General features: G+C 36.8%; 1 protein-coding gene across 1 annotated transcript; it reads left to right on the top strand.

Annotated features, from left to right (window-relative positions):
- The first annotated feature begins 7357 nt into the window (after positions 1-7357).
- On the top strand, positions 7358-14956 carry tmem33 (transmembrane protein 33). The gene is made up of 8 exons (XM_042419896.1): positions 7358-7451; positions 9374-9441; positions 10652-10746; positions 10894-11081; positions 11650-11717; positions 12023-12156; positions 12531-12614; positions 13731-14956. The coding sequence occupies exons 2-8, from the start codon at positions 9394-9396 to the stop codon at positions 13858-13860; spliced, it is 747 nt and encodes a 248-aa protein (XP_042275830.1). The 5' UTR covers positions 7358-7451; positions 9374-9393; the 3' UTR covers positions 13861-14956.
- The last annotated feature ends 265 nt before the right edge of the window (positions 14957-15221 follow it).

Genomic DNA, 15221 nt, shown 5'->3' with positions numbered 1-15221 from the left:
CCATCCTGCAGGAAATAGACCGACGTTTGTCTCCACATTCCCCCTGACTGCTGTGCCACACTGGACGCACTGCTGAGAACTCTGTCTGACCTTCGCCCTCGCCCCTGCGAAGCCCTGCAAGTTCCACGGCAGTCGCAAACAACTCTGAATTCCATAATTCTTCACGAAAAGGCACTATTAGGGAAAAAATCCTTCCTTTTTGACAATTTAATAGTGCAAACTAATCATCTGGTTGACACGGGCCATTCATCTCCTCACAGACAGACAAAGACAAGGCCTTTTCCATAGGTTCGTCTGGATCCTGCAGTCAGACCACGCTCTATTTTGAGATCAAGTGCACAATAAAAGCATTGTGACTGCTTAATGGCTATGTTTGTGAAGCCACCCAAAACCCAGTGTATTAAATGCATTTTTTTGCAAAGAATGAAAAATAGGCTAACGTGGACTAACGGCCGCAGAAATGAGAATAAAGCTGTTACCATGCCTACAAAACTTTGGTTGGAGGCTTAAAGCAATCAAAACATGAAACAAAAGAAAAGATTGAGGATAAAAACTGGGCGCCACAAAATTGCTTAAACCCCCCAAGTTATGAATTCGTTTCTGAATCAATTTAGCGGTGCAGGCATTTTCCAAACATCCTCTTGCGGGAGTAACAAGACAGAGAAATTGATCCGGTGAGACCTCACCTCTCGGTGCGCCTCAATAAAAGAGACATCAGCCTCTCTCGACGACTGTATAATTTTTAATATATATGCAATAAATGTTCAATTTGTTTCCAGAAATGACGGGAAATAATAACGTCAAATTTTAAAGCCATCCATTACAGCCAAACAATGCTCATGCATACGTGCTCTAACGCGGAGTGCTTTGATTAATTCACATTTTGATTGTGTTTGATAAAGCAATAACGTTACAGCGCTTGACTTTAGACCAATTGGACCATTTCCCTCTTGAAAAATAAAAGATATGATGGTGGCTGTGTTTTGATTTTTTTTTTTTTTATGATATCAATATTTAATTTATTGAGACTGTAGATTCCTTTTTTTTTTTGGAGCCATTTCTGTTTGTGGTCCTAGAGGGGTCTGCTAATCTCCAGAGGTCCTTAAGGGTGAATTTCCACTCAAATGATCCAAATTATGAATGACATCTAATTATAGGTGTCAGCTTATTTCCCATAGTGGTAGTCATTTAACAATTCAATACTTAATCCTCAGACACAAAGATCCTCTATAGAATAGAAACATAAATTTCATCTAATTGGCTCTTATTGGTCTGAAAATTCTGCCCTGTTCTAGAAATTCATCCATTTTTTTGATTAAATTAGATTAGTTCATTGCAGGCTTTAAATGGCACCTTTTAATTCTAGTGGAAAATGTAAAATTCAGCAGTTACTCCTCAGACAGAAGATACACACGTTGCTATAATGTTTCCAGATGTCCTAACACCACTGATGTACCCCCATGAAAAAGAACAAAAACTATTCCTACAAGTGATACCCAAGGATGGAAATGACCACTTAATATACAGTAATGTCACTTTTGCCTGTAGGAATATTAACATTATGATTTGGGAGATATATTTTAAAAATCCACTGAATAAAAGGTCACAGAGCCGCATTAAAAGTCCTGATAGGTATAAAATAATAAACATGTTTTCAGTCTGATTACAGCACATAGATAGTGTAGATATGCTCAGATGAAAACAGTGCAGGTAGAGGGAAGTGTGTGGGGGTCTTGGATCACTGTAGACCTTGACACAAAATGCATTAAGTTGGCTGATCTCTCTCAAACCATTTGATTAATTCACTCCCATTCAAGCCCAAGCGAGCAAGGAGTGGAGGGACGAGACCAATGACATAATAGGCTCTGTCAAACAGCCTTGCAAAACGCCCAGACCATTTGTGGTGACAATCCTGATGCCATCAGTTCCATTATAGGCCCCCATTCAACCCAGAAACAAACATGGCTTTACTCCTTAAAAAAGGGAAAAGTCAGCTTTCTGGTGGATCCGCTCTGCTTTCTATGTCTATAGCTTTTGGCTCAAAGCTCGCTGTGGGCATCAGATTCTCTCCAGTCATTAAGCAAGGATCATCAGCAAGGATAAAATAAAAACAACTAAAGAGAACTACAGGCATTAGGATTTAAGTAATGTCATCCTAAATCATGCAGAAAGCTAATTTACAAGTGTTTTTTAGATAAATAAAAAGATTTCTGTGAAGGTTTTGTTTTTGCACCTGTGCAGAGACAAGTGTTCTCACACCTTATAGATGCTGTTAAGGTTATTTAATTTGTATTTTACAAAAGTCTTTTAGTCTATAAATGCATTGAACACAAAGTGAAGACCTTGATGAAGAAATAGAGGCACATGATCAGAGCCTTATATCTAAAATGGATGACTTGCATGCAAGGTAAAAGCTAAGAGGCCGAGAGCCTGCTGGAATCGGGTCTCTGTGTGCATATAACAGCCATATTTGAGATGACAGAACAGCATCCAGTCCTGTCATCATCATGAGAGAGAACAAAGACAAAGTCCCAAAACAAGTCACAAAATGTCTCTTAGTTAGATTTTTTTTTTTCTTGGTGTCAATTTCCTGAAAGATCCACAGAGTCACCATGTTGAACTTTGATATTTGAGCATATGAAGCAGCAGCATGATAAAGGTTTTAACTTCATTATGTAAGAGGAAAAAAAGCAACAAAACAATTTTGGAAAATATTGCATGATCAGATAAAAAAAATAATGGAGCATCATGTTTGTTTTGCTCATCATCTTAATAGCAACATCCTACTTTTCCTCTTTCCTAAAAACAAAGCATGAATATACTGAGATGGAAAAACTGGAACTAGAAAAAAAAGCCAAATTAACACAGAATATTACAAACTTTCAACATGACACTGAAGTAAACAATCAAAAAGAGATGCAGAAAGAAAAATGAGAAGCTTACCCTCCACTCTACAGAAAATATTATTCTCAAGAGGAATAAATGTTGGAGGATTTCAATGACTTCAAACTATTTTCTCTAAATTCAGCTTCGTGTATCAGTTTGGTGTAAAAGTAAAAGCTTGTTCTGCCGAGCATCAGCTGAATGCATTCACACTAAATCACTATTCTTTTTGCTTTTTTTTTTTAAAGACCCAAAGCAAATGAAACTGTGAGTATAAAAACTTAATTCACAGAGATTTCAGTTACATCTGAACCCATCATCAACTATCCCTGAACGGTCTTGTGACTTACATGTGAAACGCCTTCTCACATCAGACAACAAAGAGATAAAAGGCAGAGAAAGCTGTTGATAACTCGCTTTATTGTTTCTTTAACCAGTTTGAGGGAAATTCACCGTGTCCTTCTTTTCCTCCCTATCAAACCAGCTCTTTCTTCCCGCTTGTCCCGATTTTCATCCCCTTCTACACCCTGTTTGTTTTGGCAGAACAGAGTCCCGGACTGAGATTACACGACGGTTTATTTCTTTTGAGAAGGCTTTCACTTTGGTCTGTCACTCACTTTCTTTCTTTTCTTTATATACATATATTTTTTTTTCTTGAAACCTGCTGAAGCAGAAGATTAAAGGCGGAATAAAGCGAGAGCAGGTTGAGAAGATTTTGTTGTTGTAAGAATGTAAGAATGTGGAGGAAAAAAGATGGTTTACATCAAATAAAAAAGATCATTATTATTAGTATTTATTGTAGCAGTAATAGCATAGTGACAGTCGTAACAGTCCTCAGTATTTCAGTAGTAATAACAATAATAATATCTCATTATTATGGAGTTCACAGACATTCTCAGCTTAAATATAGTGTAATATCAGTATCTGATTCTGATTTAATTTAAAATTTTCAAGATATTATTTAAAAATAATAATTATAGACTGTTAATTTAGATTGAGCTCTTTGTTGTTTAAATATAAATGTATCCTATTTGCCGTCTGTTGTAGAACTTGACCGATGTTCAGAGAAGAAGAAAATCTCTAAATTGCTTTGAAAACGAGGTGATTTCTCTCACAGGGTTCATTCTTTTGATAAAATTGTCAACATTAACGTATCATTTTATATTAGACATTCATCTTCAATAGTTATAGTAAGTAAATCATTTGTATTTTGGTCAAAACGGCCCATTTTAAGACGACAAAGTGGGATATTACTGGCAGAAAATTCATTGCAATATTAGTAATGTTCCTTTAATATTCCGTCATTAATATTTTGTGCAGCTGGTTGCTTTCAGCAGTACGGGAGACCTTCTTTCTGGCATCAGTGTAAACAAGCACTACTGTAATATTTGCTGCAAGACGATTTATATCTAGTTCCGGCTGTATTTCTTTCTGAAAAAGTATCAAAGGATCAAACATTTCCTCCTCAGCCTGTTGTCTCATTTAAATTCTCACCTTGAGCTCTCTAGTGACCGGTAATGGTCCAAGAGGAGCTGACGCTTTAAAAAAAATCATCACGGTCTATTCTCACTTGTACGCTACAGTTTGTCGAGTTTTGTCATGCCCAACAAATTATGCGACATTGTAAAAAGCAGAAAACAGACAGAATTTTTTTGTTTTGTTATTTTTAGCAGGCAGGCAGAATGATGAGTTAAACATAAAAATGCATGCACGGCAGGACGCTGCAGCCTTACTTACTCTGTGTGTGCTGTGTGCTGAGTCTCCGCAGTTTAATTAGGCTACAAGCCACAATTTTCCAATCGCAGATAGTGTCAAAAAATCTGCGACTATTTCTCAGAGATTCCCTTTAACAAGTGGAAACTTAGTGTCCTCCTGCACCATTTTATACATGATGAGCCGTCAGTAATGGGATTATTAAACAAAAACGTTTCAGGCGCTGGCGTTAACCTTTTTTAATGCCTAATTAGGTTTTGCAAAGAAATAATTAGATTCTACAGTGCTTACACTGCCTATATTTTCAAATGGCATCTGCAGCAAACACATCACCCTGCGACACTCTTGCCAATAATCTTCGGATATACGCGCTACTGTAGCAGTCAGATGTATGATTTTAAAACATGTTGGGACCAAATAAGGTGCACTTAAAGCTAAAATAATTATCCAACACAGGCTATAGGCCAACATGCAGAAGTCCCTTAGTCTGGTCGAGTGCGCCCTCTTTTGGTAGCCAACCAAATAACATTTAAATAAACTAAAAGAAGATGCAAATATTCGATAAATCTTCTATTTTCAATCGATACTTTGAATACCAGGAAGCCTCATAGTCTTCAACAATCAAATATAGCTCTTAAACAGCGGGAAACTTTTAAAAAAAGAGGTGTCAGAGAGTCGGCTGCTAGTCGACTAATGTGGGCGTTGACCATTGCGCATGCGCACACTGCTTTCTTTTTTCCTGCGTCTTTTGATGCACTAAAGATATTCGGCAAAAAATAACTTCCGTGTTTCTCTGTGGATCTTCACAGAAGCATCTTTATACAGCTTAGACAAAGCTAATGGAGATAAAAAGGTTATAACTATATGTCGGGACAAACAAATGAATGCATACACAAAACAAAAGCCAAATATCAACAGATAGGCCTAAAAAACTCTGACAACATTATTTGTTAAAAAACTAATACCAAGCTGCTGTATGTTCAAACTGAACTTGGAAAAACTGTTTTTAAATACTTTGCTTATTACAGATGGAATGAATTGCAAAAAAAAACATCGATGTTAATAAATCTCTTATCCCCTTTGAAGTCTTAAAACATTATACTCAGGTGCTCTGAATGACACTTAACATGGAAATAAAATCTAACAACTCTATTTGAGTGTCAGGTCAACTATTACTGTGAATTTTATATACAAATAGTGCAACGATGTGTGGGAATGTAAAGACTGCTGGAATCTATAAATAAATAAATCACCTTTTTATATATAATGGGTGGTTTGTGTACAAGTATGCATAGATAGATAGATAGATAGATAGATAAAGTAGATAGATACATAAAGTAGATAGATAGATAGATAGATAGATAGATAGATAAAGTAGATAGATAGATAGATAGATAGATAGATAGATAGATAGATAGATAGATAGATAGATAGATAAAGTAGATAGATAGATCTATCTATCTACTTTATTAATCCCAAAGGGAAATTAAAATGTTACAGCAGCCACTTCACATCAATCAAAATACAAAAATAATGAGGTAGGTGAAAGAAACAAATGCAATTAAAAGCTAAATTACATACAATGACTAAACAGGCTAATTCAAATATAAAAATTAATAGAATGACTAAAAATAGCCCTCTGACTGATATTATATATGACGTCATTAGATGACTAATACTGAAGCATCAATATTAGAGCAGCATGTTACTCTTGTAGCTGCTGAAGGTGGAGATAGTTTCAACTACTTTATATACCGTTAGCTAGTTAGTATTGTTCCCAAACTATGGGTCGGGCCCCTATTGGTGAAATATTGGATCATTTGAACATTTAGTGAAATGAAACCACATGAGAAGTTTAAAGGGAAAAATCACTATTTGGTGGAGCTGTTAACAACTCATAGACATGTGAAATGTGACCCCGACTACACACTGCTTTTTGTAAGACGTCAAAAGCCAAAAAGGTTGTAAACCACTGGTTTCATCTTTAACAAGGTGTTGTATTTTAAAAGCTTGTTATATCATCTATTGTGTCAAACGTTAATCTGAAAAGTAACTAAAGCTGTCACTTAAATGTATTGGAGTGGAAGTATAAAGTAGCATCAAAAGAAAATACTCAAGTAAAATACAAGCACCTCAAAACTGAGGTGGTTGATTGATTGATTCTTATATTTTTGAGATACTGGTATGTTTTGAAATGTTTCTTCCTCCCTCAAACTGTGTATCTGAACAAGTCACTGATGTCGAACCTGTTTGAAATATGAAGGTTGACTTACTCGAGGATGTCAGCTGAAGCAGCAGGTCTTTCATGAGATACAATTTCATCTTGGCAGCTGACTTTTGATGAGAGGGATGTAAAATTAACGACTAGATTGAATTATGTTGTTTTCTAGTTTGGTTGATTCGTGCTGATCGTTAAGAGAACCAGAGTGAAAGTCTGGGCCTTTCAGTAAATTTGCTTCCAGTATTCATGAGAAAACATTCCAAATACACAAACATGCTAAAACAACACATCATACCTGCTAATAGAGGTGACCTAGCACTAGACCTCTAGCACAGGTTCATCCTTCACCCTGTTGGAGCAGTTACTCTCCACCTCTGTTTATTTGGCTCATGAAGCTGGTCTTGTTGCATGTATTTCTTTGTCCACTAGAGGGCAGTGTTGAGTGTGATGCTGCAGCTATTATAATACATCCATGCTGCAGCCTCATGGCTCTATACGTTCCCTCTGAAGTGTCGCGATAGTTTACAGTTTTCCTCCTTTTCGCTGAAGAAGGTCAGCTGATCACTTACTTCTGTGGTGTGACCTGTCACTGTGAGCGGAGCACCCAGCGGAATAGTACGACGTTGTAACACTGGTAAGCCATATGCTCTATTAACGCTAAATATGTATATATATTATAAATCGGGACTCTTCACCCTGTGCGAGCTTCTTTTAACAGCCGGGACAGCTAACGTTAGTACGCGTTACCTGGGTAACGAATGAAAGGCTAAGTAGCTAACGCGTAGCTCACATGCTAGTAACGATAGTAACAGAATATTCTAGACCTACCGGCTGCTAGCGTTAGCTGACATCACGTTAGCATTAATGAAGCACCGGCAAGTCTTTCACGTTACACTCGTTGGACCGGACTTCTCATTAATTTTATAGCAGCGAGCTAGCTTTTTCCGCTTGCATCTCAATACTCATTTTATAAAAGTAGTCATGACTTACTGTAACTAGCGTTGGTGAGCTAAGCTAGTGTAGCTACATCTTCCACCTCGGCTAAGAGCAAATGATGGACGTTAAGTGAAAAGGACAGGTTCACAATTGTTCAAGTCTGTCTTAAAACAACAGTGAGGTGCGAAAATGAACACAGAAACAGGTTTTCCTCGCTGTAATCGTTCCTTCTTTTCATACTGGCTATTAAAAGATCCCCTTCAAATGTGCCTTCAGTGTAACGTTAAGTGATGGGGGGTCAAAATCCATCGTCTGTCGACGGTCGCATTGTGTGCAAAAAAAGGCATGTAGAAGTTGACGTGAAGCTTATATGAGGCTTCAGCAGTCTGAGTTAGTCTTATTAAGTGGATATCTGCAACATGTACAGTCTGTGTAGTATCAAACTAATTTCCCTGTTGAGCTGCGATGGAAGTATAGTGACAAAAAGAGGGACTTTGGCACTAAAAAGACTGTAACGTTGAAAGATATCTAACTGATTTGGCCGGCTGAACCTTCATATTGGCTTCAGATAAAATTTTAAATAGTTTTTGTCCAGAAGGAGGATGGTGGATTTTGTCCCCCATCACTTATATTGTAATTTCATTATGAATGGATCTTCTAATGGTCAGTATAAACAGGAGAAGTGATTATGGGAAGTAAAGCATGTTTCAGTGTGCAGCTGGGCACCTGACTGTTGCTTTAAGACAAACTTGACCCCGTCCTTTAAGTTAATATTTAAAAAGTAGTGTCATCTCTGGTGTTAGTTACTCATTTAATAATAATCTGTTAGGATGTCATACAATATGGTTAAAAACGTGCACTACTATTTCCTTAAACCCAAGGTGACATCTTCACATTACTGCTTTTGTTTGTCCAAAACCCAAAGATACTCAATTTGATATAATCATTAGACAAATAAAAGCATCAAATGCTTATGACGGAGAGACTAGAATTAGGTAATGTTTGGCTTTTTTGCTTGAAAAAATAATTTAAAAATTAGTCCAGTATGAAATAGTTGCTGGTTCATTTTCTGTCACTTGATTAATCAACTTATCACTTCATTTTAAGGCTAACAATTACTGTAATTACATTATTGATTAATTTTCAATGGCGAATAATGTTGATCACTTTCTCCCAAAGCCCAAGGTGACATCCTCAAATGACTTCTTTTGTCTCGACCAACACAACCACAAACCCACAACCCAAAGATAATCAGTTCACACTCACAGGGGACTAAATATACACATTTAGGAAGGTGGAATCAGATCATTCATTCAAATATTCTTATTAAAAAATGACTCAAAGTGATTATTTGATTATCAAAATAATTGACAATTAATTTAGTAGTTGGCAACTAATCTATCAACTGTTGCAGCTCTACTTCAGCTTTTTAATCACTAACACCAGTGGTAAAATCTCGCCAGGTGAGATTCCTATAAGAAACTGACCCATGACTGTGCGTTAAGTTGTAGGTTAGTCATGTTACAGCAGCTAACAAGTAGTTGTGACTCCTGCTGGTACTATGTAACAAGCCAATATTGCTTCATAATGTGACTTTTTTTCTTCTTTTTCTTTCAACAGAGCGACCCACACTCCCAAAGATGGCAGACACCAACCAACAAAGCACTCCTCCCCAGCTAGGGCCTGTGGTAAGTTGGCTGTTTGAAACGCACAGTTACATCAAGCCACTATTTCATCACATTATAAAAGGAGCGCTCCACTGATTTTAAACACATAAATATACTCGACTTATGTAGCACTACTGAGTCTGTGAAAACAGTTGTATAATGTCTTCTGTGTGAAACTGTTCACCACATGAATGCACTAGAGGGAGCTTTTTAAAGTCTAAGAAAAAAGCCCCCGATGATGGATTGGAGTTTAAAAGTTGTGGGTGTTTACCAGGCAGTGACGGTCAAATGAAACACGTTACTGAGTTGCATTGTGGAAATTTTTTGGATAATTAGTTTCTGGAGCTTTACCAAGTCTGTGGATTTAGATCTTAAAGTCGGGATATCTCAGCAGCAAGTCTCTTTTTACAAATGTTCTGCAGTGCCCAGCTCTAATCACGTTTTATCACTGTATACTGATGCTGTTATAACTTCTATGGAAATTCAGCATTCAGTGTTAAATTGATATAGTCTTAGTATAAACTGAACATTTCCACAGGTAGCATTTATTTCAAGGCTATAGTACTGGATTACTTTACGTTATGCAGGACGTAAATGTGTCCATCATTCACAATTTTCAAATACTTACATTTTACCTGAAAGGAAAACGATTTCATGTTTTCCGATGTAGGACTTGTGCACCAATGTAGCTCAGTTTTGAACACTGATTCTGATATTTTTGAGATACTGCTATGTTTTGAAATCTTTCTTCCTTCCTCAAACTGTGTATCTGAATTAGTCAGTGATGTAGAACCTGTTTGAAATATGAACTTACTCAACCATGTCAGCTGAAGCAGCGGGGTCATGAGGTACGATTTCATCTCGTTAGCTGAGTTTTGATGAGGGGGTCATAAAATTAACAACTAGATTGAATTAAGTTGTTTTCTACTTTAGCTGATTTATGCTGACCGTTTAGAGAACCAGACTGAAGGTCTGAGCCTTTCAGTCAATCTGTTTCCAGTATTCATGAGAAAAAACAGAAGGCCCGGCCTGTCATTTCAAATGCCCAAACATGCTAAAACACATCATATCTGCTAATAAAGGCAACCTAGCACTAGACCTCTAGCACAGGTACATCCTTCACCCTGTTAGACACTATCATAAATGATGGAGCAGGTTCAACAAGTAGCGTCTTGTGTCCTTTAAACTTTTATGTGCCTCAAACTCCTGAACGTACTTTTTTCTTCCACAGCAATTTTTAATGAGCAACAAGCTGGAAACTGCAATGTGGCTATCACGGCTCTTCACTGTGTACTGCTCAATAATGTTTATTCTACCAGTCTTGGGGTGAGTACACACAGTGAAATTGTGAAAAGACAATATTCTGTACATGTTGATTAGATTGAAGAGCGACAGCAACGCACTGCTGTCATTCTCTTGTGCGTTTTTTTTTTCCACCCCGCATAGATATTTGTCACCGCTTGTTTATTTCAGACCCTATGCAGCAGCTAACTTCTACCAGCGGGCTTTGTTAGCGAACGCTCTCACCAGTGCCCTTCGCTTGCACCAGAGGCTTCCTCGCTTCCAGTTGAGCAGAGCTTTCCTTGCCCAGGCTCTTCAGGAGGATAGCTGCCATTACCTGCTTTACTCACTCATCCTGGTCAACTCTTATCCCATCACAAGTATCCTTTCACCCTCAAATACAGGGAAAAGATACATGGATTGTGTTGCTACAGTAACACTATCTACTTGGTTCAAATTGGGAAATCATACAGAGATACTATTTACAAGACAGTTCATTTGGAGGTTTTCATTGTATCGATCACGGTGTTGTGTTGTAAAGATTGCCTACTAGGATTTCATAGTTAAGGTCGATATTTAAAAGGTTTAAACAATAAAGATGTTCCACTCTATCATGTTGGTGCAGTCATAATGCTGCAGGTGTTTGTGGAAGTTTCTTGTTTAAAACAAAATCTTCAATTGCCAGTGACTCACTTCCTCTTTAATGTCAGGTTGATTTGTTACTTAAATTTGTTTCACTTGTTGCTGAGATGTTTTTCTGTAGACAGTGTATGTAGAGTTAATAAGGATGCATGTTTAAATGTCACCAAATAACATGATTTTATTCATTAAAAGATAGAATCATATTTCATCATTTAAAATTATGCAGCCCTACAATAGTATCCATATTAAAATATGTTTGAAGGCTTACTGTGTATTTTTATGGTGATCCTTAACATTTATCTCCAGTGAGCATCTTCCCAGTCTTCCTCTTCTCATTGCTTCATGCAACTACCTACACAAAAAAAGTCCTTGATGTAAGTAAGAGACAGCAGTCACCTGCTGTGACTTGTATTGCTGTTTATGAATAATTTATGACACAAAGCTATTTGAGGAACTTTGTTTATCACTCATGTGGGGCATTACCACCAGCTAAATGGTCTTTTAATTATCTACTCAATCAACCAGTCACTGCTCAGAGACCTCAGTACATCCTAAAAATCTAGTAAAAGCTGCTGATTGATGATGTGATTTCCTCTATGTGTGTTGCTCTGGGTGACAAAGGGATGTATCTGTAACTCACTGCAAACTTAAACCCTTTAAATCTTTTTTTATTTTGCAGTCCATGGGCCCCAGCAGCCTAATGTTCATCAGAAACCTCCTGGACAAACTTACATCCAATCAACAGAACATTCTCAAGTTCATCGCCTGCAACGAGATCTTCTTGATGCCAGCCACTGTTTTCATGCTCTTCAGGTTCTGACATTGCTGATCTTTACTAAAATATTTTCTATTGCACTGGAATGTCATTACATTATCTACTAATATGTGCACCTGTATCATTGACAATGTACTGGGAGAACAATTGTTAATTGTTATTTTAGATATTTTACAAACCAAACCTGTTTTCACTTGTGGTCAAAACTTTTAAGATCACGCCATATCTGAAGTTATAATGGAAGAGAAAGGGGTGGGGTTTTTCTATAGATACACAAAAATCCAATTGCTTTAAATCTTAACGTGTACCTCCAGTCAAAAATGTGTTTTTCTGTGCTCACCTTAAGTTTAAGTTGTAAGTGCAAGACTCTGCTGCTTTTTACTTATTTTAGTTGTTCATATCTTGTCAACAGTGGCCAGGGAAGCTTGCTGCTGCCTTTCATTTACTATCGATTCCTCACTCTTCGCTACACATCCAGAAGAAACCCGTACTGCCGGTAAGTTGTTTAATACAGTTTTATCACAAAGTATAGCTATACAAAATATGGTAAAGTCAGTCAAAACTAACATCAAGCACACACAGCTCACTCACAGTTCAACGTCTTTTCCAGCAGACCTTGTTCACTCAAACTGACATTTCAACAAACCTCTAAATGCACATAAATACAGAGTATGTTGTGCATGAGTGAGGAGACAGATTGTAACATTATGCTGCAGTAAATCCGCTAAAGCTGGTCACATGAAGAGAGAGCAAGTACTAGTGACTATTTATTGAATCAGGGATGACAACTGATTATTAGAAATCAGGCTTGACTATTGCAAATTATCATTCTCTTTTTTCTAAATTGATGTAAAAGTTATTAAACAAAAACCAATTGAAGTACATCAAGAACAATTTCAGTAGAACAAATAACTAAACTGACAATAACATAAACTGAAAGGGTGTGAAAGTGCGAAAGGTTTGGAGAAACAATCACTGCATTTACACTCAGTTTTCTCCAGTAAACTGATTTCTTATTTACTTTCATGTAAATGTAATCAGGGTAATTAATCAGAGAAACCTGGTTTTCTGAGCTAGATGTCTCTGCCATGTATACATGTAACTGGTTTTTATTTGGCTGTTTACAAGTACACATGTGCTTGACAAAAGACTGAGGACGGAGAAAGCATAATGGAGCGTCTGCATAAAAGGAAAGATCATTACACAGAGTGATGTGTTCTCATATTGAAAATAAGTCCACCCAAAGTCTGACTAAAACTGAAAGTAACACAAAGCATCCTGTGGAAGTCTAAATAAGTCAGTTTAAAGTTGGCGTATTTGTGAAATTCACTTTTGCAGAGGAAGAGCTCTGCTCTGTCTGTCTGCTTCTCATTGTGCCATCAGTCTGCTCTGACACACACACTCCCAAAAAAAAGTCAGAGGGCAGCGTCTTCTATCACTATACAGTTGAAATCAGTAAGCCACGCTTTCAAAATAAGGTCAGGAGTAGAGGAGAAATCTGATTACTAATCTGCTAAGTGCTGCTTAAGTGTTGCTGTGTAATTCGACTTTACAGGGCCTGTGAGAGTTGAGAATTAAACTAATCTTTTTTTCTTTTTTTTTTAACCCTCAGCACCCTGTTCACAGAGCTGCGAATTCTTCTGGAGCACTTCATCATGAAGCCTGCCTGCCCCGCCTTCTTCAGGAGGATGTGCCTCAGCAGTATCGCCTTCATCAGCCGCCTCGCCCCCACGGGGGTCTGATAACATCACACAAAAGTTTTTTTTTTTGTTTGTTTTCTTTATGTTTTGTTTTACCACCATTTAGGATGTGACTTAAACTTTGATGGGGAACAGACAATGCCATCAACAGAAGGAACTGTTTTTTGAATGTCAACTTAATAGTCTGTGCTCCAGCTTCTCTGTACGTTCGAGTACAGCTGAAGACCAGCCAGTAATGCACTGAAGTCTCATGGTGATTTTTTTTTTTCTCCCATCTTCTTAATGTGACCTCATTCAAGCAGTGGACACCCCTCACTTTGTTACGTTCACTGAATGGAGCACAGCAGACATCAGCTGTCTTCTGTATGTATCAGCTGTTATTGTTCTTTCCTTTTTATGTCCTTATTTATTCATGAAAATTGCTTATTCTATGATGAAACATTAACATTCTGAGATTAGTAACTTAAATGAAAATGTGCTTATACATAATTAAAACTTTTCATTTTTTTAATAATCATGTTGTGTTTGATGGGACGGAGGATGGGATTTGTGTGCAGTTTATATTTAGTCTAGTTTCTTTTTTATGTACAAAGCACCTGATGCTCTGATTTGTCTAAATGCCTGACTTTAAATGTATTATATCAATGCCATCAAATCAAAAAAACATGCTAAATCTGTGTAGGTATGATATCAAAATGGGTTTAAAATTGAGAAACAAAACATCTGCTGTATTTTATAGAATGTTATAAGGTAGCAGACATTTTGCTGTCATATAATTGCACAATGCATGTCATGCAGAAAGTGAAAAGTGTACTGCTTTCGAATGCATTCTGGCCTTGTTTCTCAGTTTGATAACTGTTTTGAATTTGCTTCAATCACTCATTTGTTGCTACTGTAGTTTTCTCGCTTATCGCATGCTCTGATTTCTTTCTGCCATGTTAAATGTGTTTATTTGCCTACAGACAAACCACGTTTTTAAGACAAAAATAAAATGATCTCTTAGTTTAACCAATAAAATATTAAAGAACAGTAATGTGGTTTGTCAGTTCTTGTAATTACTATGGTTAATTTTAGCATCATTATGAACAAATCATTAAATCTTAACTGAGAAATCCAAGTGTCTGGATACTCTAAAATACTTCATGTTTCTGTGCTGTCAACCCATGTGTGTTTCCCATTTATTTATTTAACCTTTTTTTTATGTGTAACCATAATATAAAAATGAAGCTGCATCATTAAATTTATTTTAAAAATGTAGCACCATAGAAAGACATGTATCCAAAAACAAACAAAAAAATAATGTAATGATAAAAACACACACCAGAGAACAAACACTGAGGTCTAATCTGTGATTAAATGTATTTATTTTTTTTTTAAACATTGAGATGTAAATATTCTTTTTT

This window comes from Thunnus maccoyii, chromosome 8 (assembly GCF_910596095.1).
Source record: "Thunnus maccoyii chromosome 8, fThuMac1.1, whole genome shotgun sequence".
In the NCBI taxonomy this organism is placed as follows: Eukaryota; Metazoa; Chordata; class Actinopteri; order Scombriformes; family Scombridae; genus Thunnus; species Thunnus maccoyii.
The sequence above is the reverse complement of the archived record's forward strand: the minus strand, read 5'-3'. Positions and strand labels throughout refer to the sequence as shown.